General features: G+C 34.9%; 2 protein-coding genes across 2 annotated transcripts in view; both read right to left on the reverse strand.

The window, feature by feature from the left end:
* Window positions 1-374: 374 nt before the first annotated feature.
* SYCP1 (synaptonemal complex protein 1) lies at window positions 375-25499 on the reverse strand. Its single transcript, XM_009639408.1, has 31 exons — window positions 25476-25499; window positions 24737-24821; window positions 24533-24579; window positions 23028-23192; window positions 22144-22211; window positions 21875-21948; window positions 20931-20989; window positions 19769-19838; window positions 19045-19118; window positions 17923-18031; window positions 16665-16759; window positions 16348-16532; window positions 15345-15412; window positions 14110-14171; window positions 12847-12951; window positions 11766-11869; window positions 11172-11289; window positions 10871-10941; window positions 10119-10200; window positions 9606-9668; window positions 9200-9262; window positions 8471-8533; window positions 7152-7268; window positions 6414-6524; window positions 5648-5740; window positions 4970-5044; window positions 2496-2555; window positions 2174-2353; window positions 1054-1200; window positions 604-690; window positions 375-518 (listed from the first exon to the last, which is right to left on the reverse strand). Exons 1-31 carry the CDS (start codon window positions 25497-25499, stop codon window positions 375-377), a joined length of 2868 nt encoding a protein of 955 aa, XP_009637703.1.
* Window positions 25500-25676: 177 nt separating this feature from the next.
* Window positions 25677-25729, reverse strand: part of LOC104126804 (bile acid receptor-like) — a 6878-nt gene continuing 6825 nt past the window's right edge. The window contains exon 10 of the mRNA XM_009639409.1: window positions 25677-25726. Within this exon, the coding sequence (XP_009637704.1) occupies window positions 25677-25726 (50 nt within the window). The remainder of the gene's footprint in view (window positions 25727-25729) is intronic.

The raw sequence follows: 25729 nt of genomic DNA on the forward strand, positions 1-25729 counted from the left end.
GTCTGTTAATAATATCCTTTTGTGAATTATGTATTAAGAAAAATAAAGTAAATTTAAAACAACACTGAATTTCTTTAAAACCAGTATTTCTAATGCCAGACAATTTTTTTAAACAGCTTTATATGTAGTTATACTTATTTCTAAATTTAAAAGTGGGCTAATTTGTCTCCTGACATAGCATAGGGAATGAATTGTAGAAAATGCTCTGCAGGCTGATGTAGTTTTGTATCTATAAAGTCTAGGTGTATAAAGGCAACGAATATAGTATTAAACATACTAAGTATGACAGAAAAATGCAACAATGTACTAACTGAAAGAATAATATTGTGCTTGTAGTAATCAAATAATGCTAGGTCACTAGTATTTTTTTCATTTTAAGTAAAGAGCTTTTCAGCTTCTTTAATTTTTCTTTTCCTGTCCATTTTAGAAACTGCAGTCCATCCAGCCTCTCGCATTTTTCTCATGGTTGTAAGTTTCAGTACAGAGCCTGGAGTTTTCACATTTGATGTTGTTGGTTTCTAAGAAGAAAAATTAAGCCATACATTAGTTTCTACAACCAATTTGATTAACTGCTCATTTTGATGTGAAGAAAAGCTAAGGTACCTTTTTTGGTGTCATGGCATACAGTTGTGAAGCTTGAGGATAATCTTTGTACAATTTTTTAAACATTTCTTCCTCTGAGACTATGCTCTTAAATTAAAAATAAAGAAGTTACTTAATCACACTATATTCAAAAATGTATTTTCTTTCCCCCTAGGAATATTAGAGTATGAAAAAAAAGTTAAGCAGTTACTATGAAGCCTCAACAGATCAATAAAAACAATGTAAAAAATAATTATAAAAGTTAATATATATTTTTGTATAGTGGTCCTCTATCATATAGCTACTATTTATGTACATATAAATACAGTTCCAGAAGGAACCAACAAAATAAAAAACCACACACACAAATATTGCCTTGGATACAGAACCCCACATGCTGTATATACATCCTTAGATACAGCAGTATGCATAAAGAACTGTTAAGTACACTATTTGTTCTCTGACTTTTACCAGGAGGTCACTGTGTTCAGAGCTATCTGACTGAGCATCCAGCCGCAGAAGCACTTTTTGCTTTTTCCTTACGCATTGTTCTGAATGCAGATTTGTGCTTTCACTCTGCACATGATTATGTATTGGAGGAGTCTTTATAACATATGTCTGGGAAAGAAAAAGATGGCGTTTAAAGTTACATTTTCAGTGGAAAATAGAATCTAAAACCAAACTCATAACCCAGTTTACAGACTGAGTATCCGGAAAGACACTAAAGAGATGCTGTGGCACAATTATCTCTCCACCCAAAATGTGAAGCAAAGACAAACAAAGCAAAAAGGAAAAAAATAAACCCTTTTTTGTTGCTAAACAATGAGAATGAACAGGAAGCTGTGGAAGAATGGAGTTTTATGGCATGCTATACCTAACTTCTTCAGGCTTATCTGCAGATACCAGGTTATTCTGAACTGTAGTCACTACATGCAGACTATAACCAACATTTAAGAAAACGCAAACCAACAAAATTGCAGGAAAAAGCTTTCACAAAGACATCGGTTGTGATATCAAGAACCAGATTGTTCTTACTTAAATAGTTCTTTCACTGGAAGTTAAGCTTCTCAGAAACGTTGTGATGGAACAATGCAATCCTTATTTACAAAGGATAACATAAAAATAGTAGTTGTTTCTATTGTTAGGATATAAACATGACGTGAGCTTCTGCCAGGGTAGAAGCGCAGCTTTTAAAGTTATGACAAAGCAGTCAGGAATACACTGAATTTTTACAGCTATACAAGGTATTTCCTGTTCCATAGAGAAAAACATGCCTTTACAAACTGACAACACTTTTCTTTTAAGACTAAGTAAAAATTCTAGAGACATTATTAAATTCACAGTCCCTCTAGGACAGGAATTGTTACTGATCAATCATAACAGACAAATTAACTGAGCAAGAAAAATGACACACAGTGGGAGTCTTTACACAAACTACTTTCTAATATTGCTGTGGAATACTTTTTTTTGTGGCTATCTACCTTTTAAATCCCAGCTTATCACAACAAAAAATAAAAAAGAATCTACAGAGAAGCAAGAAATACAGTCAGGAAAATGAAACAGTAACAATTCACTATTATGAGTTACAGACCTTTAAGGGCAGACTACCCAAGGGACTTTTTGCAGATACTGAAGGAGGCATTTTTTTCTTTTCCATCATGTTGACTTTTACAGGAATATCATTTGGAGAGTTTTTATTTTTTACATTAATAGATGCACAGTCCAGATCTAAATCAGGTTTATGAGTCTCAGAAAAATGAGTTTGTATCTTCTGAAATTAAAAAAGGTTTATTTAAATTAAAAGCATTTCAATGGCTTTTGTTGAGTGTACATAATTTATCATGCAACTTCAATTAGATTGCCTACATATAAATATTACCAATTCTAAAATTAATTAATAAGGTTAAAGCTACCTTGTGCTTCTTTTCATTTTCAGGAACCATATTTTGGGGGGGTTCTTTTGCAAGATTCTCCTAAAAACAGTTACATGATAGGAAGTAAATATTTTAATTCAGTTGTTGAAAATCATCTTGGTGTAATTACAGAACCACAAGCACACTCCATTACAAAGTTCACACAAATATATAACCCAGATTTAGTCAAACTGCAGCATTCAAAAGACATTACTTTTCTATTTACAGTTTCATTTCTTATAAAACTTCTCCCATCTCTTCTAAGGAACCTCCATACCATCCCTCATTAAAAATGAGAAAATAGGATACAATTTTTATCACAGCTGTATTTAAAAAAGAGCAAGCTCTATTTAGTTATTATTTCATACAAGAAATGGGAAGCATTCTTGTCTATTGAAGTAAATGTTCCTTTGCTGTCTTTTAAATTCTATTTTGCATTTCTTTTGCCAGATGAAGAGCACTATATAGCAATCACAAAATCACAGAATGGTTAAGGTTGGAATGGATCTCCGGAGATCATCTAGTCCAACACCCCTGCTCACAGCAGACTGAACTACAGTAGGTTGATCAGGACTGTGTCCAACAAGGTTTCGAATGTCTCCAAGCGTGGACATTCCACAACCTCTTTTGGGCAACCTGTTCCTCTGTTTTATCACCCTTACAGTAATAAGAGTTTTTTCTTGTGTTTAAATGGTATTTCTTGTACTTCATTTTGTTCCCATTGCCTCTTGTTCTTTCACTGGATACCACTGAGAAAGTCTCCTTCTGTCTTCTTTGCTCCCTCCCATAAGGTATTTATACACCCTGATAATATGCCTCTGAGCTTACTCTTCTTGAGGCTAAACTATCCCAGCTCTCTCAGTCCCTCTTTTCTGTCAGATGCTCCAATCCCTTAATGATCTTCATGGCCTTTTGCTGCATTTGCTCTAGTGTGCCCTTGTCTTGTACCGGGCAGCCCAGAACTGGAAATAATTACTCTAAATGTGGTCTCACCAGTGCCGAGTACAGGAAAAGGATCAGCTCCCTTGACCTGCTGGCAACACTCTTCCTAATACAGCCTAAGGTGCTGAGCACATTTCTGGCTCATGTTCAACTTGCTGGTCAACAGAACTGCAGGACTTTTCCTGTAAAGCTGCTTTCAAGCCTGTCAGCCCCTAGGCTGCACCAGTTCTAAAAATTATTGCCTCCCCAATGCAGGGCTTCACATTTCCCTCTGTTAAACCTAATGGAATTCCTGTTCACGCATGTCTCCAGCCAGTCCAGATCCCTCTGAAAGACAGCATAACCACCTGCTGTATCAACCATTTCTCCCAATTCTGTATTATCTGCAAAATTGACAAGGTTGCACTCTGTCCCATCATCTAAATCATTAATGAAGTTGTTAAAACAGTATTGGACCCAGAATCACCCAGGCGTACATCACTAGTGACCGGCCTCCAGTTGGACTTCATGCCACACTAATTGCAATCCCTTAAGCCCAGCAGTTCAGCCAGTTTTTAACCTACTTTACTGTCCAATCACCTATCAGTTTGCGTATAAGGACGTCACGAGAGACAGTATTGAAGCCTTACTAAGGCTGAGATAAACAACATCCAATGTTCTCCCTTCATCTGCCTAATCAGTCATCTCATCATAGAAGGCAATCAGGTTGGTTAAGCGCAATTACCTCTTCATATAAATCTATGCTGGCTTCTCCCAAACACGTTCTTGTCCTTCATACATTTGGAAATGGTTTCCAGAATTATTTGTTCCATCACTTTTCCAGGGACTGAGGTGAGGCTGACTAGCCTACATTTCACCAGATCCTTCTTCTTGCCTTCTTAAAAGTAGGAGTAACGTTTGCTTTCCTCAAGTCCTCAGGAACCTCTGCCAGTCACTATAAACTTTTGAAGATAATAGAGAGTGGCCTTGCAACGATGCTGGCCACCTCCCTCAGCCCTTCTGGGTGTATCCCATCAGATCCCATGGACTTATGCATGTCCAGGTTGTTTAAAGATTCCCTAACCTGATGTTCCTCCACCAAGGGTAAGTCTTCCATTCTCCAGACTTTCCAGGTCCCATTGAGTACCACAGCCTTTTCCTTGTCCTTTGTGATCAGAACTCCTGCCACATTCGGCAGCAGGTCCTGTACAAGCCTTTCTTGTTGCCCTTTACTTCTCTTACCATTTTTACCTCCAGATTGGCTTTGGCTTTCCTGACACTATCCCTGCAAGCTTAAACAGTTCTTCATAGGGTTTCAATTTCTCTCTGCTTCCCTCACGCTTACCAATTAAGGAGTAATGCAAAACATTCCCTACCACCAGAAATGAGACATGACTACAGAAAGCATCAAGCTCTTGAAATCAGACAGCATGTGAGAGCAAGACCTAGAATTAGAAGTGCTCTTCACAGCTGTCATTATTATAGTGCATAAGACCAGGCCAGGCATGTCACTCATACTACTACATTTAATTAAAAAAAAAAACCCCACAAACCTTCTCTTCGATTTCTGCTTTAAGTTGTTCCTTAACGGATGACAGTTCGCTTTTCAAACATGACAGCTCACTTTCCTAAAAACAGTTAGATGTAGGATAGGGTTAACTATGCTTAACCTGGAAAAAAAGAAAACTGTCCAAATGAGACTGTAATTAACAGGAATATTCATTATAAAAGAAAGAAAATTCCATTTGTTCAGTAGAGGTAACTTACGCATAAAGTCAGCATGCTGAAAGGTATGTTTGTTTTAAAAAGAGCTGAAGTACTACCAAGAAACAGGTACTTGATAAGAACTGTTCAAGGTAAGAACTTTAAAACACTTGTGAGACCAAGGGAGTGGCCGGAGTGGGGTGGAATCCAACTACTTAATACAGAAGTTTCTTATTCAGACAGTGAGGTTAGAACATGACACAGTATCAGGGAAAGTAGACAGAAAAGCATAGCTACTCCAATTTATTTTTAGAACATCTGAGGGTTTTTTAATGCACATCTATAAGCAAATAACAGTAAACAGAAATTAGTGGGTTGATCTTTACTGTTCAGTCCCATTAAATCAGACAATTAACCCCCCCCAAGTGTTAAATAGGAAGAAGTCCAATATGATATTTAGAATTATATTACACTTTAAAGAAGCAGTCCCTCCATTTAATTATTTAGTGCTGAAGAATACACCTTACCAATGATCTTTTTGATGATAACTGCTCTTGCTCTTTTATTTTATAAAGTTTTAACTCTGTATCTTTTTCTTCAACCATTTTATCATATTCATGCTGTGTTAAAAAAAAAAGCCAAACTCAAAACATTTGACTAAATACTACAATTGTAGATCTACCTAGTCTTAAAATATTACTCATTTTTTTCAAATAAGGCTCTTCTGAAGATTCAGAAAGTACTATGAACAAACACTGATGCTTCAGCAGAAACTGTAAAACAGAAAATGCACAAGCAGTATTATTTTGTGGGCTGACCGAGAATGCTTTACCTCTAGGCAGTGGTACGTGTTCCAGCACATAAAAGCTAGCCATATTATTTTTATTAATGGTATCTGCTAAATATACTGCAAAACAGAGTAATAAGGAATGTAAATTAAAATATGCTACATTAAACAGCTGAAGGTCACTAAGTAATCTCCTCATAAAGAGAGGCCCAAACTGATAGTAAAGAACACTGCATTAGGGTGGTATAAAACAAAGCCTAAATATAAAAAAATCCTAGAAATTTACATAAGTGGAATTTGTCTGCCAGTAAGCGTGTTTTCAAAATCTGAAGATGAATTTATTTTTAGATGACGAAAAGTCAAGCATGTGTTCAATTTAATTTTCCTAGACTCAGATCTTTATTATGAAGTTTCACTTTCTAATTTGTACTATTCTGGTTTTAAAAGGCTTTTAGTTAAGATAGTATCACAGATTACAAATAACAGAAATCAGTAAAATCTCTTACCTTGTGTTTTTCCATAAGTGCCATCATTTCAGTTATCTTGTGTTGACATCGGATATCAGTTTCTCTCTGTGTTGTTGTTGCTTCGTCAGCGAGCAATCTCATCTTTTCTACCTATTAATAACAAGTTTCATTTAATTCATGAATAACTAACAAGAATAGATTAAAAAAATCCACTTCTTAGTTTCATTTCTTCTTACCCCTGTGGGTGCAATGTACGTATAGTCTAATCTAGTGTAGTCTTCATTTGCTTTTAAGATGCTCTTCAAATCCTGTATCTTTTATATATATTGTTAAAATGGGCAACTGCTGTGGTTTAACCTGGCAGACAGCTAAACACCATACAGCTGTTTGCTCACTCCCCACCTCCCAGTGGGATGGGGGATAGAGTAGGAAAAAAAAAACCGTAAAAAAAGGTAAAATTCATAGGTTGAGAATAAGACAGTTTAATAGGACAGAAAAGAAAGGGAAAATAATAATAATGATAAAAGAATATACAAAATAAGTGGTGCACAATGCAATTGGTCACCACCCGCCAACCAATGCCCAGCCAGTTCCCGAGCAGCAGTCACTCCCCCCAGCTGACATACTGAGCATGATGTGGTATGGTATGGCACACAAGAAGTTCCATTTTCATTAAGACTGCTACATAAAAGCAAGGACTCCGGTCAATATAGCTTCACAAAACCATCATACATCAAAAAATAATTAAAAGTTGCGGTAAAAATGAACAACTCTCACCTCTTCAAGAAGTTTATTTTCATTTACTTTTTTTGTTTCAATGTCTTTTTGATATATGTCAGTTGTTTCCTTATGTTGCTTTATCATATTTTCCATCTCTAATTGTAATTTATTCACCTGTTGAGAATGCAGAATTATTGCTGTTATTTGTTCAGGAATAAATATACCAATGGTTTTTTTTTTACCTCTTATTTTTGAGCAGAATCACTCTGTTACTTTCCAGGTATATGATTGAACTATTTCCAATTTAATGTTCAGCTTTTTTTCATAGAGAGTTTAACTTTGGCCTGAAGGGACTTAGAAAATACTCATAGAAACAGTGGCAACACCACAATGGGAAAGACAGACCATACCAGTTTTGTGCATCCCAGTCACTAGACCAGTCCTAAAGCTAGAGGCTAGTCAATCACGAAGAATCATTCCAATATAAGGAAACCATCCATTAGCAATCTGACACTACTCTGCCTTTTGTACAAAAGCCTCTTCAGTATTGCTGGCATGGATGCAAGGCAGGAAAATGTAACATAACCAATAGTCTCCTAAGACTTGCTAATATGACTGTATGACTGCATTATGTTTACAATTAAATCTTTTTTTTTCAATTAAGAAGTGAAGAAACAGTATATCTAAAATAGTTTATTTTCAGAATTTTATTTAGTTTTAAAGACGATTCATTCCTTTTGGCTGCTAATATTAATGAGAATTTGGTGTGAAACGAATAGGAAGAGTGTATTCCTAAGAAGCCACCTTAAATGCTGTGAATTATTCATAAAAAAAGATACAGACGGAGATTTTATTCCCTCTCTTGTAAATCTATTTAAGATTTTTAACTGGTTTATTGTATGTTTTCTGCTCAACTTAAAAGTTTCTCATAATACCCTCAAAACAGTCTACACCTTTCTTGACGGGTGGTACCCAAAACTGAACACAATATTCTACAGGGACCTACCATTGCAGAACACAGTAAAAAAACTGCATACAGTGAATAATATATGTATTTGTTTTAATTGCTTTGCCATTTTACTAAACAATGCTCAGTACACTGTCAACCAAAAAAGAAAGGGACTGATTAGCAACATAATTCCTTGATATGTGATGTCCATCTCTTATAAATGTCTGACAGCCCAGTCAGTATCCAGTGATTAAAAATGGAAGCATCTTCCAAAACTTATGGATTCATTCCTGCAAAATCTGTATCCCAGATCCATAAAACAATGAAGAATGTGCTGAACATGTATTACCATTAGTTACACTGGGACTTAAAACATTCAGTCCTTGTGCATTACACTCATCTTGTACAGGAAGTTATTTAAACCTACCTTCCCTTCATAAATACTTGTTTTCTTGCTTTCTGCAGTGATTTTCTTTTTCAGCACCTTATTCTGTTAAAATAAATGAAAACACACACTATACTTTAATAAGTTAATTGAATTATGTAATGATTTAACTGCATCAAGTAGGTCATAATCTTCAAAATTCCAGCTTTCAAAAAGCAAATAACTCTTTGTTGTGCCGTTCAGGTTCCAGATCAGTTCTCCAAACAAGAGAGTGCTCAACTACTTACTTTAATAATACTTCATGACCCTCATGGGCAACAGAGAATAATGAAAGAGGGTGCAAAATGGTAAGAAAAACTAAGATGCTGCTGACAGAAAATGTGCAGATGTCATGACAAAAAATAAAAGTTATAGATTTTTACAGTACAGTTATTAACAATTTGTCCTAATGCACAATTCTTTTCTCCTATTGGTAACCGAGATAAGTCATTATTTCAAGTATATCAATGATACCATGTACTAAATGAAAATAGTAAAAGTTTATTAAGGATATTATTTTTGTAACTGCATTTTTCAAAAGTAAGGATAATTTTGCAAATCAAGTAATTCCAAAGGTGACTCGTTAATTTGCTCAGAGTTAGGATAAGGACATGATATAATTTACATAGGTATATCTAAAGAGATCACACCAGCAGACAAAACCTGTTAAAAAGTAAGTTACCACAAAATACCATGTTTTACGTATTTGCAACTTTTAAAAACTGTACATACCTCCTGCTGCAACTCTTCAATGCATTTGGTTTTATTTTCCACCTGTTTCTTTAAATTATTCAACTAAAAGAGATTTCAAACATCAGTTAATGAACTCCTATAATAAACTCCTAAAAAATGACTCGCTGTATTAGAGATTACTGTCAATGTTCTTAAACATGCATTTGCACAAGTCTGCTTAATTCTAATGGGACTGAAACACATGCTAATGTGTTATAATGATTGAAGTTTTAATCATAACATAATTCAGGAATTTTGGTAGCCCAATATCATCAACATCAATAGCAGTGAGCAGGCTCCTCAGTGGTTGTAGAGTACAGAAAGAAGAAAAAAAGTAACTTTGCAATTTAAAAAATAATCCCGTATGAAGATTCTACAGTCCGTGAAAAAAAGTTATTTTTGATACCTTATTTTCTAGAATCTTCAACTGCTTTTCCTTTCTTGAAATTTCATTTTCAATACTCTTAGCCTGGAATTGTAATTGTAAATCTGACATTTACAATAAAATTTTGAAATCCATTATTATGTTAAAAAAACAATGTGCTTTGAAACTACAGTAAGAAAGTAAAAATATTTGAACATATTTAAACTAAAACTCATATTGCATATTGAAAGCTAATCCATACCCCATCCATCTCTAAGTGGGTATACAGAAATAAAAAAGGGGGGGTTTCTTTTAAGCCTTCATGTAAAGAGTAAGCATCCCAGTGAAGGTCCTTCTCTTTTAAAATAAAAGGGCTCAGCATGTGTACATATGTTGACTCAATTGGTAGCAGCACCGAAAAGAAGAAAGCCTCTGTGAGAAATTACATCCCTAGGCACAACTTTGCAGAAAAAAAAAAAAAAAAGTTTTACATTTAGACTTTGTCCTACAGGTTATGTTATCTATTTTCACAATAAAGTACATGATATGGCATACATTTTCTTCTCTTTCATCCAGTTTACTTTTAATCTCTTCACCTGTCTTTGCCATCTTCTCCTTCAAAAATTCCAGTTCACTTCTAAATGCCAAATTAACAAGCATTAGTAAATATTTACTTAATAACTAACTTCTTTTCACTACTGCTAAATAAACCCATACTTTATTTTCTGAAAAAGAGCTGCTAATATTGATGAGAAATTAATAAGCTGTTCAGTGAAAATATTTTTCAAATGACACAAGGTGACTGGTAAGTTAACATCTGACCTATACATACTTCTTCTAAGTGTGGAAAGATGTTCCCCTTACCTGAGGAAAATATATTCTAATCCTTAATACTGTAATGCATCTGTGAAACACGGAAGGCTGCCTGTCTATTGGGTTGGTGGTACAGAGACTGCTTCAGAGAGTAACATTTAACCAGTTTCACTTTTTCACATTTAATCCATAACCTTTAACTTCTATTTTCATTTCCTTCACATCTAAGACGTTAATGCAGAACAAGATAGCTATATTTAATATGGAGCTATGGCAAAAATTGTTCCTGTAGCAATCGGTATCACTAATTTGTCAAAACTTCTACCTGGCCAACATCAGTACTAAATAGTTTCTGTTTAGCTATATAGCATAAACACACCATTAATCTGAAAATCACAAAAAGCAGCATATGAACACAACATTTGAACTAACTCTGAAGGAATTGAGTCTATTTCCTTTAATAATATTGTACATTAATATTTGTTTTTACTTGCCTTAACTGGTCATTTGCTTCTTCCAGCTTTTCAACTAACTGCTTTGTATTTTCTTCTTTTTTTCTACTATCCTAAATAAAGACCCATGTAAGTAAAATCAATAAAATTCAAAGTGACATCTTAAAAAATTCAAAGACATCGTAAGCAGTATCTTGACCTGCCTTATTCACAAGGGCAACTGCATTTCCTTTGTACTTTAAAAAGTAGTTCAGATACTCTATAGAACCATGTCATGTTGTAGTTTAACATGATTTATATTTCAATGTTGTCCTTTAAAAACAGCTGGAAGTTTACAACTTGCCTCGTGACTTTCTTGCAGTTTCTTCAGTTCTGTAGCCATACCACTGTTCTCTTGTGCTATCTGTTCTTTTTCTAATAAAAGCTTATTGATATACACTGTTTGTTGTTCATTCTTTAGCCTAATTTAAAATAAATGGTCAAGAGAAATAAGAAAGCGTATTTTGAAATTTCCTTGTAAGTTAAATTTATCTGCTACAAAATGTTACTTCATGCTGTAAAAAGCCCAGGCCTGTATCTACAAATTTAAGCTTTGCAGCAAAGTGACAGGGATGCAAAAAGCCAACAGAGGATGGAAAGAAAATGAGTCAACTGTTATATAAACATAATGGTTGCTGAAGACGACGTAGTTCAATATCCAACTCAAAGCAGGGTTAACAATGACTTCAGAAACCTCCTCTTCGTGTTAACTCAAGTAAGTCACAGAGATATTACAGCAAATGCAATTTATAAATCTAAGTATATAACAGATGTCAGACTGTGTGCATAGGTTCAAAATTATCATTAGAAAACAATCATAGATCATTCCATTGTATATTAAAGTAACTTCCATGTAACACAAAAAACCCTAATACTATATTTTCAAAAGTGATCATACGCCTCTTGTTCAAGATCTGCATTCAGTGTCATAAGCTGTTTTAAATAATTTTGTTCCTTTTCAGCTGTACTAGTGAGCTGTACTTTCAAATCACGGATTTCGTTCTGCAGAAGAAAAAGAAAGTGTTTTGAGTATACATATGTAAACTACAAGTCATGAAAGCCATCAGAAATGAACTGACAATACAAAGCTTTAAGGTGAAACAAAACTACGTACATGCCATAAATTAGACTGTATATTCACATCTCTCTGTTGTGATGTGGAAGTAGTGTGAGATACTGAACTCTGATGCGAATGCTAAATGTGTCCCCTATTGTAAGTCTAACTAGTCTGCAAAATTACTGACAAAACTAGCTTTCCTCTGATATTATTTTAAATCAAGACATTTGCTTCAGGCTTCACAAGCTTTTGCATCCCCCTAAATAAAACAAATTTAAAAAAAATAAAAAAATCACAGAATTCCAGTACTATGCGATAGAATAAGCACATACTTTGGATGCATCCCAAACCACAAAGCAAAACTCTTCCCTCAGAATCCTGCTGCCATTACAAGATAAGGCAAGCCTTGTAATGTAATGTAGTTTATAATATATAAATGCTTTGTATACTGTTTTGTCCAAAAAATTGGTGATACACTGATACCACAGGCACCAGCAGGCAGTTGGGTGGGGAAGGAGGGAGAGAGGGAGGGGGGAGAGAGACAGTTCTAAGCACAGCACATAATGAACTTCTGGAATTTCCTATCACAGGCAGCTATGGAGACAAATAGTACGAGGATGTTCAAAACCAGATGAGACAAGTGAACACGAACAAGTCCCTAAGTTGATAGCAAAGGCAACGGACAGAGATGTGTCCTCAAACATCCTTAATACAGCTACTGTAGGAATGTAAGGGGAACAGACCATAGATAATAGCCAGCCTCCTGTCTTACATCGTGTCTTCTGCTGCAACTGCCACGAGCAGAGCAGTGCATTGGGTAGAACACTGGTCTGACTCTGTGTTATTTCTTATGTTATACACAACTGAAAATGTGTAACTTAACTATTCATAAAAACATGTTACTATCACTCTTTATTCAGACCTCTCTGATCTGGAGGACATTTTTTGTTTCTTTTTCTCTGTTCTGCAAATCTTCTACAGTAGCCTCAAGATCTTTCTTCTTCACTAGAAGTCCTTCAACTTTTCCCTGTTTAAAAACATTAGCGAAACTCACATTTAGAAAATTCAATGCACAGTATATCAGGCACAAACACTTGGTAAAAATCAAATCCAGTTTCATACTGTCTTACTTTAGCTGATGCAGTTTCTTGTTAGACTTGTAAATACAAGATCATAACTAAAAATCATGTATTAAATCCTGTATTAAAAGTGTACTTTGTATAGCGTAGACTTCTGTAACAGAAAATGGGCCTGTGTCACAGTTCAGTAGGGCTCACACAAACTAGAGCTAATTACCTCAGGAAACTTCCCTATCAGTAAGAAAAGAACACCCAGTATAATGGGAATACATAGAACAGTGTGTTACAACCCCAAAGACCTTTCTGCAGGCTCTTAAATGCTTCCTCTGAAAAGGGATGTGCACCAAAGTACTCAGTGCTTTCTAGGTACTAAATGCTGCAGTATGGAAGACACCTCGCCATAACTAACACCCCACAAACAGCAAAATCATCACAACATATTTGTGAAGTAATAAACCTATGAAATTGCTTATTAGTTTCCCCATTTTGTCACACACAACCTTTTCACAAACTCCACTGCCTTCTCTGGGTGGCATCAGAAGCTTGGTTATCCCTTAAACACCAAAATTAGGTAAGCCTTTACAATGCTTAATTTTTAAAAGATGATTATGAAGAAAGCCAGCCACTCGAGGAATCATCTTTACTGTCAAAAATTAGTTGATCCCTCAACCTTAAGTATCACATGCATGGTGCTCACAAGGTTTGAGCTAATGTTCATCACCAAAAAAAAAAAAAAAAAAAAAAAAAAAAAAGTATTTTTCAGATGGGTTTGGAATGAGGAAAAGAGAGAGTACTAGGCATAACTAAAAATGGGGAATCTTTACGTCCAGAGAGAGTGGCATTTGAATAGGTGTGAATGAAGAAGGCAATTATCAGAAATGTTGACAAGGAAAACCAAAGCAAAGCAGAACAAAACAAGAAAAACAGTGGAAAGAATCAGGTCCTTCAAAGAAAACACTTGAATAATCTAAGACAGGTAAGAAAGTTTAGTAGCAACATTAAGGCAGATTAGACAGTGTCTATACATGGCATTGAAGATACTTAAAAAGGAAGAGAGACTTCACATGAAAAGGAAATGCCATGAGACTAATAAAATGAACTTTTACCAGTGTTTCTGACAGCTCTTCAAGTTGCATTTCTTTGTCACGTTTTAGTTTAGTCATCTCTTCTACAGCACATGTAGCATAAAATTAATTGAACAGAAATAATTTTACACATTTAGCAGGCAGTATAAAGCATTTATCCCTTTGCAGTACCCAACTTTCAAAACTTGTTGGATTAAGTTCAGAAATTGTAAAGCTAAATTATGACTTAATCTAAATGTAGAGTTGAAAAAATTATTCAAAAATCCATTAGAAAATATGAATCTAAGAGAAACCAATAATTAATCTTAAATAAAATTCAGAGTCTATTATGTTTTCCACAATTATGGCTTCAAATAAACCTTGGACTGTAACAATGTTTACAAAAGAATAATCTTCAAGTATTGATGCATCTGCATTTCTCCAGAAAAATACCTGCACTGCTGAAGACATTCACATGGATATGCTGACAAAAGAAGCTACTTATTAGGAACTTCAAAATGGTTTTTATGTGCACATTCACATTACTGGTGTTTTTTGCAAGTACTGGAGACCAAATTCATTTTTGCTCCGGTACTCTCACAGGTCACATCTCACTTGTTCTAGACAAGCATTAGCAGTTAAATTTTTAACACTTCTCTTCAGATGTCCTCGATACATACAAGGACATCAAACTGTATTTTTCATCCATCACATCAGGACTCGAGACACATGCTGCACACTTGGAATACAGTGCTAAAGATAGATCTCTTACTCTGGAGCCTAAAAAGCTATCTAGAAATCACAGGATACCAAAGCAATATTTAACGCTAACCACTGTCAGTGTGATTCTACATCCAACATGTGGAGAGTGGTCTGCAGGAAAGCTTAGTGCAAGCGTTTTGTCTCTGCTACAAGCTACAGCTGTCATTCCTGGAATCTCCTGTTCAACAGTCAAACACCACCTCTCAAACAGGTCTGCAGCACTATCAGTCTTAACTGGAAGAGTGCAGAGAAACCAAAATAACTTGCAGGAGAATCCATGCATGATGGCCTTACTACTGAAGGTCTGCACAGCACTGCTGTTTGACTGTTGCCAGCTGCAATGACTAGCAAAGAAAAGGAAGTCAGCTGAGTAAACATTAATGTAAGCATTCCTGACAGGTACAGGGTACTGTAAAACCATTTTTCCAAGCAATAGGGACAGTTTCTTTTCAGAAAACAGCAGAAAACATTATTATTAGTGCCTAGCTCATTTTCTTTCTTTCTACAAATCCTACCCAGTTCAGCAGACTTATTTCTGAGCTCCAAGGTAAGTAGCTTTGACTCATCTTCACATTTCTCCGATCTAAGAAATTGGTAATTTAAAAAAAAAAAAAAAAAGTATTATGTAGTACAAAGCACTGCACTTGAAAATTAAAGGACAGTAAGGCAAAGTCTTACCACAAGCATTTTAAGAACATTTGCCTTTCAATAGGCAGGTGATAGATCTGCTTGCAACGTATCAAATTTTACTTTTACAACTTCGGAACAGCAGACATAAAAGTAAACAAACATATACATACATAAACATGTATTTCTTGAAAATACTTATGGGGGGGGTGGGTGGACGACAACTTGCTTTCATATAGATCCATATCAACCAGCACAACAGAAAAAGTTACATTACATTTTCTGCATTTAGACTAGTGCGTCCAAAAAAAACTAATTTCAGCTTCCTATCCATTTGCTCTTGGATTTGTCATAAAGCGCAACTGCTTAGAAGACACTTCAGTGACACAACCCCAAAATCACTGTTTCTTGAAAAACTCATCAGTGATTATGCATTAAAATACATCTTTACTGTTCTGTTCTCATTTTTAGAAAAGTTGATTTTACTTGCTATCAGGTTCTTTAACAAATACATAGTTTTTAAAACTACAGAAAACCTGAAATACATTAATAATAGGCATCTACATGAAACAGTACCATTATCGCATACACAAGATATGTTTCTCAGTAAATGTTCCATTAATAAAAACCTATCAAGTACTAAATGACATTACTGCTCTCTTCGCTAAGAGCTGCATCCACACAAAATCAAACAGCATAACCATCGCCAAGTGCTAATAATTCAAATAACCAGATTGGTGAAGGACTTTTAAAAAAATAAAATATTTTAGTGATTATAAAAAACATTAATACACCAAATCACATATGAAGCTTAGGTTTCATTCCCAGCAGATCAGTAATCTAGTATTTTACCTATAAGATCATTCTTTGAATTTAAAACATTTAATTTACCTGTTTTGCTCTTTTTGCAGCAAGCTTTTCAAATTGGAAATAGAAGTCTCAAACTCCTCTCTCAGGGATGCATGCAAAGCCTTAGTTTTTTTACATTCTTCCACCTGTGCTTCTTTTTCTCCAGTGACCTGAACTAATGCTTTCACTGCAGTCTGCAATTCAGATTCTAAGCTCTTTTGAATAACCTACAAAAAATTATATAATTTCTAAATGTGTTTTGCAACGAACAGATACAATTGCTTCATATCTAAAGTATCAGTAATTATTTATGTAATTACTCATCTAATTTATGCTGGAAAATTATAAGGAAGCTGTACCTCTGTTTTTTGCAATGAAACTTTGGCCTCTTCCAGTTCTGCCCTCAAGTGTTCTTGATTGATTTGGGATTCCTTTAACATTTCTTCTTCGTGTCCTAAGCAAAGGATATATGCTTACATTTAAGAAAAATAGGATATTTACTAAAAAATGCTTGCATTTCTATTTTACAGATAAATACATTCCTACAACTTAAGTTACATAATGTATTCATGTCATTGTTAAGGAAAAAGGCTTCAAGATGATTATTCAACTTACTAAGTAACAGTAACCAAAATGTAAAATTACCTATATTTATAAAATTTAACAAAATGCAGCCACGTACATGTATCTGGCATAAAACCAATACTAAAACCTTCCTCCCCACTCGCCACGCAAGGGGAGGCTGAAAATTGCCTCAGTTCTAAAGAAGAAAGGTACCTGCCTCATAGACTATAAATATTTTGTAATATAAATGTCTTAAAAATACTGAAAATCAAGTTCTGAAAAGTAAGTTTCCTCAGTGGCACCTGACTGTAAGTTTGCAAAACTCAAGCAATGTATTGCAATCTTCAAAAGCTCTCACTGCTCAACTCACCTTTAAAAAAAAAGAACCCTTCAAAAATAGTTATACTTCCAATCCCAGTTGGTCCTTTGCCTATTTGCAAGTAAGATTCCATTTAAAAGCTGTAACATTTTGGGGGTTCATTTGGCAAAGATGTGAAAATATGTCTTGCTGAACCCAGAACAAGGCTACTATTTATGGACTACTGAACAAATATACTTTGAAGACCCTTCACAAACTTCATTTGAAACAGATCAATCCAGTAACCAGGAAAACCACTTTCATCTATTATTGTGCCATGTTTACTATAAAAGTCCAACTGAAACAGGAAAAATCTCCAGGAGAGGCCAGGTTATAGAATGTCCTGATAAAACTTACTTCTGTTACAGAAAAGGAACGACAGGGTATATGGCACCTTTACAGCAGTATAACGTGTTCACACCAGAGTTTATTGAAGAGTAAATGAAAAATACTCTAAGGGTGTAGCCTACGCCCAAAGAGAAAGCTTTTGTTATGAAATAAGGGTCTAAATTTTGTACATACACAAATTACACTGTAGTCTTGATCCCACATCAGCAGCTTCTGTTCCAAACAAAAACATGGCCTGCAAGGCCCCAAAATTCTGCTGCTGACTAGTAACAGGGTAAAACGATCACAATCCTCTTTACTATACTTCTATAATCAATACATTTTAACATAGCAGAGAGCACTCTTACTTTTTGCTTCTACTAAGTCAGCAATCTTATTTTTGGATTCCTGCAGGTGAGTCTTGATGTCTCTTATTATAGCATCTTTTTCATCATTCTGTGTGGCAAGAACTGAAATCTAACAACATTAAAATGATGTCATAATGAAGTCTAGAAAAAAGGACAGATTCTCATTTTCATTTGTGCACTATTATGATTAGCATGCATGCACACTGTTATCATTCAACTTAAATAAGGTGGTCAGTCTTAGCCAAATATCGAACAAGTCATATTACTCTGGATGAAAAAGCTCTTTAGTTCAAAAATCAAAACATTAATTCCAACAAACTAAAGGTACTGGAACATCACTGAAGTTAGCAGAATCTGATTTAAATGCAGCTCCAGCTGTTACTTTTTTCCTTTTTACTGATGCCCAGAAACACTCCTTGCCCCTTTGTAGTGTCACATCCACCCTCAGAAAAACTAACGCCGCTTCACCTTCCCAGATAGACAGATGCTCTGCTTCTCAGGCTCCTGCCTACAAGCTAAAAACTCTTACCACAATTAATTTCTTCAACTTAATCAGTCTGCTGGTGATGCTACCTCATCACCACTACAAAAAACCTACTCTAACCTCAGACTCCTAAGCTCTCTTACCAGCCTGGGGTCTGAAATGCATTATAATCCTTCTTTCCACCTTCCTTCTTACAAGATATAAACTAGTTTCTTAACTACGACGAGTGATGACTGCTTTACGACGAGTGATGACTGCTTTACTAATTTTATAAAAGAGGCTTGTGCAGAAGCATAAAGCAAGCGTATGTATAGAGAACAGAAAGTACTCAGTGTTTACACGGTGCTTTCAAATCTTGTCACGAATATGTCCTTTGTTACGATACAGCAGCCTAATTCACATTTTATTTCAAATAAATAACACAGAATGAACACAACATCAAAAGGTCATTTGCAATATTAATTTCCATCCTTCCAAAATCCAAGCATTTTACAAACAACCAAGCACTTTTAAAGTAATTATTTTCATTTCATATATCAGTAAGTCACAAAAGGAAAACAGAGTTCAAATACTAAAGAAGCTGCAAGATTTGGTTCGAAAATAAAGCTGTACATATTAGATTGTAAAACTAAGCAAACCTGCTTTTCCTTCGTACTGACTTGCAGTTTGCATTCTTTTTCCAACTTGTCCACTTTTTCTGCTTCTTCTTTTACTTTTGAGATACAGTAATATCCATAGTTAATATACTAGCTAAAATATACTCCAAGATAAATACAATTTCCAGTTTAAGATTGCTTATAATTGTGCAGCTGTACAATTTCTTTCCTAAAGAATAATTGTTGAGGTCGTGTTTGAAATTATTTTCTAATCAGTCAAATTAAATTTTCATGCCAGCTTTCCACAGAACTAGTCATTGTTCCATGTATTACTTAATAGTTCATTATAAGAAACTAACAGAAATGCACATGTAAAAATTAAATGGACATATAGTAGTGTAAATTAAGCAAATATAGCAAACATTTAATTAAAATTTCTCTATCTATACGCTAGTGCATTGTAATTTAAACCAACCAACTACACAAAATAAGTAGTGACCTCTAGACTGTACTTCACAGACAAAACTTAGGCTTTGAGTAACTCTTTGAAAAATTAAGTTCCAAATTTGATGCAGTGGAAAAACGATAAAAGGGCCCAGACATTTAGTAGCAGGAAGCATGAATAAAAGAGCATCCAGACTGTCACAGTTAAGAGCTCACCATTCTAGCACTTCGTATCTTTCAGGCCTGAAACTGCATGCAATAAAATCTATGAAGTACAAAATCATTAAGCCTGCAGCATAAGCACAATAAACAGAATTCTCACATTTGAAACACATTTCCAATCTGGTGTTCTCTGCTTGCACATTAAGCTCTTCAAATGCCATTATCATTCTCTAGAAGTAAAATTCAATATATATGTTCATGTAAAACTAAGTACTTTCAGTAATGAAGAATTATGTTTGTGGACTGTAAACAAACAGTACTACAAGCACACTCATACTTGTAGGAGAAATTTTGTTAAAAACAAAATTCAGAGCATAAACATATTTTCAGTTAACAGAATAATTGTTCAAAATTGGAAGTTTAAAAGTTTTTAAACTCAAGATCGAAACTGTGCCTGCCTTTGCTGCTATAACAACCTATAATTAATATTTAACTGTTATACCATGTACTCTCTGACTCTGCTTAATGTCAAGTTCACCACACCCAAACAATGATGCCTCGCATTTCTCTATTATAAATACACTAGGACCTTATCTTCCACACCAGAATAATTAATAACAAAGATACAATGAATTAATTTATTTGGCAAGACTGTACTTCTTTTACAAATTAAAAAGGTAAAAAACTCTCTTTAAGTCAAGGCATATTCACACTTTATACTTCTTATTCCACACAGTATCACCTGTTTTCATAACGGATTTTGTTGTTCTACCACACTCAAAACTGAAATTAATTTTCTTTGTTCATCTCTATTTTATATTGCACTTTACACTAAATAAAGTTATCTAATAGAATAACACCAATATACCCAACTCCAGAACCTGCCTGAACACAGCCCCATGCAACCTGCTCTAGCTGACCCTGCTTTTAGCAGGGGAAGTTCTCCAGATGTTCTCCAGAGGATACTTCCAACCTCAGCCATTCTGTGAAATCACCAGGTAGGTCAAACAGTACAAAAAGACGACAGAAGTTATGTCAGTCACCTAATGCTAAGCAGATCATATGTATCACACAGATCATATCAATCTACATCCCAAACACTGTTGCGTTTTATCCAATGGACATGCCCTATATAATACAAAAATAATTCTTGAAAAGGGACTGAAAACTTGACTCCCCATATCATACGTGACAGTTCTGATCAGTTTATCAGAGAACATTCTTTGTACGAATATCTCAACATATGCACGTAACTCAGTTTTCTCAACTTATCCATAAAACTCTGATCACATCTGAGCCTTTTAACAAGCTACATCACTTACTTCAACGTTGTTATTAAGTTCCACATATAGTTGTCTTGTTTCCTCTCTTTCATGTTCATCTATCAAATAAGAATGGAACAAAATTTTCCTTTTGAAAAAGAATGCCAGCTGTATAAGCCATTAAGCTTAAACAGCATAATGAATTAAGAAAGGAATTATGGGCTCTTTTCTTATTTAAAAAAAAAAATCATCATGACACAGGGTGCCAAAAGTTCTCATCTGGAGAAAATGTATATTCCATTGAAACATCAAGCAAGCTCAGCTTTTCAAATTTCCTTCCCAATCTCACTTTTTCTGTGAACACTATAATTCTGGATCAATCTATGCAACTATGAATTTTAACAGTATTAATGTTGTTGAATATTAATGTATCAAAAATGTTATTGTTCTAAAAACTGTAATATAAGGCTTAGCCTTGAATTCTTTCCCCAGAGATACCCTAGACCACAGAACTGTCATTATAGAATTGTGAAAATATTCCATCTCCATCTTTTTTTTTCTTTCATTTTTGTAATTTGTATTATTTTTCCCTAAGAAAACAATTATAGAAGAGAACAGTAAGAAACACAGCTATCAAAGAAGTACAGTACATCTATACACAGGTGTTTGTAGAAACAAGGCTAAAAAGAAACAGGTGCTTCTCGAGTATCCAGGATCAAGTTAGTAAAATTTTAAAGATTGTAATAACAATTCTGAACTTCATACAGAAAAGGCTTGTGACCTTTTAGCAAACAACCATACTGACCTCAGAAAACCTCTGGATTCAGCATTGCATGCATTAGACCTATGGCTTCACTTCTAACTTCACTCTGATGCAGAGCCACATACAGTTTATCTCAGCCACAGAACACATTTGGAATAGAACGATAACTTTTTTCTTCGTGAATTTAAAGAAAGCTAGAAGTACATTTACTCTCATAAATCAAAATTTAAACAGCATTTACATTTGGTGGACTTCTCTGTGAAGTGAGTACAGGTTTCCTTGAGCAGATTACACAGATGCCTTGAGGCGCTGTTTCTAAAAGAGGGAAAAAAATACCACAATATGCTGTCACAGGAATGCATGGTACTTTGTATACCTAAGTAGTAGCAATGTAAACACCCTGATGACCTTTACGATTTAACAGCTATATGTAACTTCCCATACTAATACAGTTCTCAGCACGAAAACTCTTTTTTTTTTCACAAAAATATAATTGACTGTGTTACTTACTCTTTTAAGAGATCTTTATTTTCACATATCTCATCTTCCAGTTTTAAACTTAGTTTTTCATTTTCAAACTAATTTCATAGGAAACAAATACAAAACCGCATTGTTATTGAAAAATATACTAGAAATAAACTTCTTAAATCTCACTTTAAAAAGTAGCTTTCTGCATCGTAAGACAGAAATCTGTTTTCTCTGGTATTACATGCTCAGCCATCTTTTGTTACAGTTTGCATGAAAGGCATAATGATAAACAGTCATTTACCAGCAATCAAAACACTTAAGGCATGTTATTCATACACGCATTCACACACTACATGCGCACACCCCTTCTCAGAATAACCGTTTTCTCAAGGCAAAAGTCAATCAAAGATTACTTGGGTTACCAAAGCCAATGCAAACAAACAACAAAAAGAAGGACCAATAAATTGTTTAAAATATGTATTTCAGTCACAAAGCTGTCCATCACTACTAGCGAGATAAGAAACTGGGACAAAGCAGAGTGCACTACTTCCTGTATGTGTTGAATACAGAAATATGCATGAGCATACTTTACACATACCAGGAGGATGAAAGCTTATTCAGTCTTGAACAGCTTTTTGCATACCCAGAGTATGATGTGCATGTAAATAACACAAGGATGGAATGTACGTGGTTAAAAAGAGGAACAACATTTTTAAAAACCAAAATGTTACTTTTTCCTTTAATAACATTAGAGCCACAGGTCGTTGGTATCCAGCCAAACAGCTTCTTTGAAGTCATCACATTAACAGTTCAAAGTTTCTTCAGCCTCTGCAACATTCTTTAATATTTAATTGTATGAATATTCTCTCACTAAATCAGAAAGAACCTTCTCTTTACATATGCAGTGTATATTGTACAATACTGGCCTGTAATTCTTGAATGGCTTTACGCTGTGCTTCAATAATCTTTCTATTTTCTTGCAGCTTTCTTTCCTTCTGCTTTAGTTCTGATTCTACAGTTAGCTTCCACCGCTTGATCTTCTCAGCCTCTTTGTAGAGTTTTGAATACAATTCATTCATTGTTTCTATGTTCTATTAAAATAGGTTCCACAATTTAATCACAAATGCTATTTAATTAATAACGCTTTAGATACATATTTATCTCTTAGAAATGCCACAAGAGTACATCTTTTTCCACAGATGGTAACACATGCTTATATACAATCTGGAACCAAAGTTTGTATCTTTGTGCATCCACTGCGTATGTATCAACAGACATTACAGAACAAGTAAGAGACACAAACACAGGTGAGAAATACCCTGCTGCCTTCAGACATAGGTGACATCGCTAAACAGATAGCCTTAAAGATATGGTTAACTGCACTCAAGTCAATAGAAGTTTTGCTAGAATTATCAGTAGAGCCAAGATTCCTTCCATTAGGTTCTTCACACCATTTCCCTCCTCTTCTGACAGACACTGATGAGTTAAGTAAAAGCAGTTTCAGAGATCTTGTCCAAGACCACCTGCGATACTTTTTTGCAGTTAACTCATACAGGCAGCAGGAAGAAAAAATAACCAAATTTGTGCGCTTAGAACACCTTTAAAGAACTGTACAAGCAGTGTTTTATCAGTGCTTTAGGCAGGTAAGAGTAGTACAGTATGCCACAGGGCACTTCTGCAGTTTCAGCTACGATGTCACCTAACACTATCCTTGTTTTGGCTGCATCATGGTATTATTACAGTCCTGACTGTACTTCAATAGCTGCTAGGGCTAAAAGAAGTTTAGTCCTGAGGGATATGAAAATTGTTAGGAGGACTGCAAGAAACATGTTCCATTTTGTTGCAGCAAGCAGAATTTTCTATCTGGGAAGCACAAGAAGCTACTGCAAAAAAAAAAAAAAAAGCTTTACTGAGCTATACTAAGCAGAAAAACGTTGGTAAAGACACTACGAGAAGAATCAAATGCTTTAGGAAACCACTGCACTAAATTAATTGTTTTATAGATAAAAGCAGATAAGGCAACTGGGATAATCTGCTTCAATTTTCCAAATACTCTGACTTCGATCCTTCTGCCTTTAAACAGACTATTCAGAAACAAAGATATTTAAGTGTCTAAATCTTACTCTGATTAAAAATCCCAGACTGCCCAGGCACTTATTAAAAAAAAAAAAGAAAAACCACCAAAAAAACCCTACCACACAAACTTGGAAACCTCCTTAATATTTAAAGGTTTAATTCCAGGCACGTTCATTAAATCACAAATACCTCCTCTAACTGATCCAGCTTTAAACAGGAGACAGAAAATTATTATTCCCCTTTGACTGCTTCCTTTAGCCCTGAAGTATCTACTGAACAGTGCTTTAGGCACTGTTTTGGGAACAAATTAGGAGGCCCTAAGAAATTAGATATGCAGAATTTATACTTAGCTGACCTCTTCATCTACCTCAGAGCAAAGTTTTACTTGCTGTGAAATCGCATCTGAAATATGAAGAGATTTTGATCAATGTATTTCTAAAAAAGTAACAGCGGAACTATATTTAACAGTGTTAGAGCTATGAAATTGTTAAACTACTCATGAAACATGCCAACTTATTAAAAAATTTTAAACTAACATGCAAGGTTATTTTAGTCTTACCTGAATCAGTCATTTCACCACGGTTCGGTGTACTCATCATTACAAATGGCAAATTAAAATCATCATCTGGGCATTTGTTATAATCCTGCACAAATTTAAAAATTAGTTTCTGATGGGTAGATTTATAAAGAAGGATTATAAAACCCAGAAAAAAGGTACAGCTAATGTAAAAATAGAGCTTTCCTTTAATAAATCAACTACCTACAATTTTCAAGACTCAAGGTATCAGTAACAGCTTTGGAACTCTCCCGCTTGCTTCTTACTTCACGGTGGCTTTTCAAACCCTAGTTTGCTTTATAGACTACACTTTGGCCAAAGTGGAAGCTTTTTACAACAGGAACATATTAGCTATTGCATGCCTGTATGCAGTTGCATGGTAAATGAACTAAATTTTTTTTTTTTTTCCCCAAGTCCAGTATTTGATCCTTTTTTCATTTTATTCTCAAGAGTACTTCTAAAATATATGATTGTTTTAGCATGAAAATTTTATTTTACAAGGTGTTTTCAAAGTCACAGAAATTTGTCTTGTAAATTAACTCATCTCCTGTCAGAATATCACATTTGAATCTAAACATATTTCATAAGGAATCTCAACATGAAAAAAAAGTCTGGTTATATTCACATAACTCAGAGCGTAGCCACAGAGTATTTCACTGCACGCTTGATCTGGTGGGACCAATTGATCAAAGCCAGTAAGGGTATCCGAGTGGTGTACTTCCTACTTACTGTTCTGAATTACCCACATCAAACATGCATTTATCATTGGTGGTGCACAGTTAAAATGCATAGCAGATGCTAGAGAATATTCGGTTTTGCTATTCGGTTTTGACAGAAAAAAAAAAAAAAAAAAAGAGTACAAGTCTTTGAAATTAAAACTTAAGACGTTCCCCCCAGCACCAATCTTAACAGCTTGCAGAAAAATGAGTTCAGCGCACACGCTTCACGCAGATGCACGCACGTGCTTCCCAGGACGGAGCCTCAGGACCCCGCCTG

Source organism: Egretta garzetta, unplaced genomic scaffold, assembly GCF_000687185.1.
Source record: "Egretta garzetta isolate BGI_Z169 unplaced genomic scaffold, ASM68718v1 scaffold245, whole genome shotgun sequence".
In the NCBI taxonomy this organism is placed as follows: domain Eukaryota; kingdom Metazoa; phylum Chordata; class Aves; order Pelecaniformes; family Ardeidae; genus Egretta; species Egretta garzetta.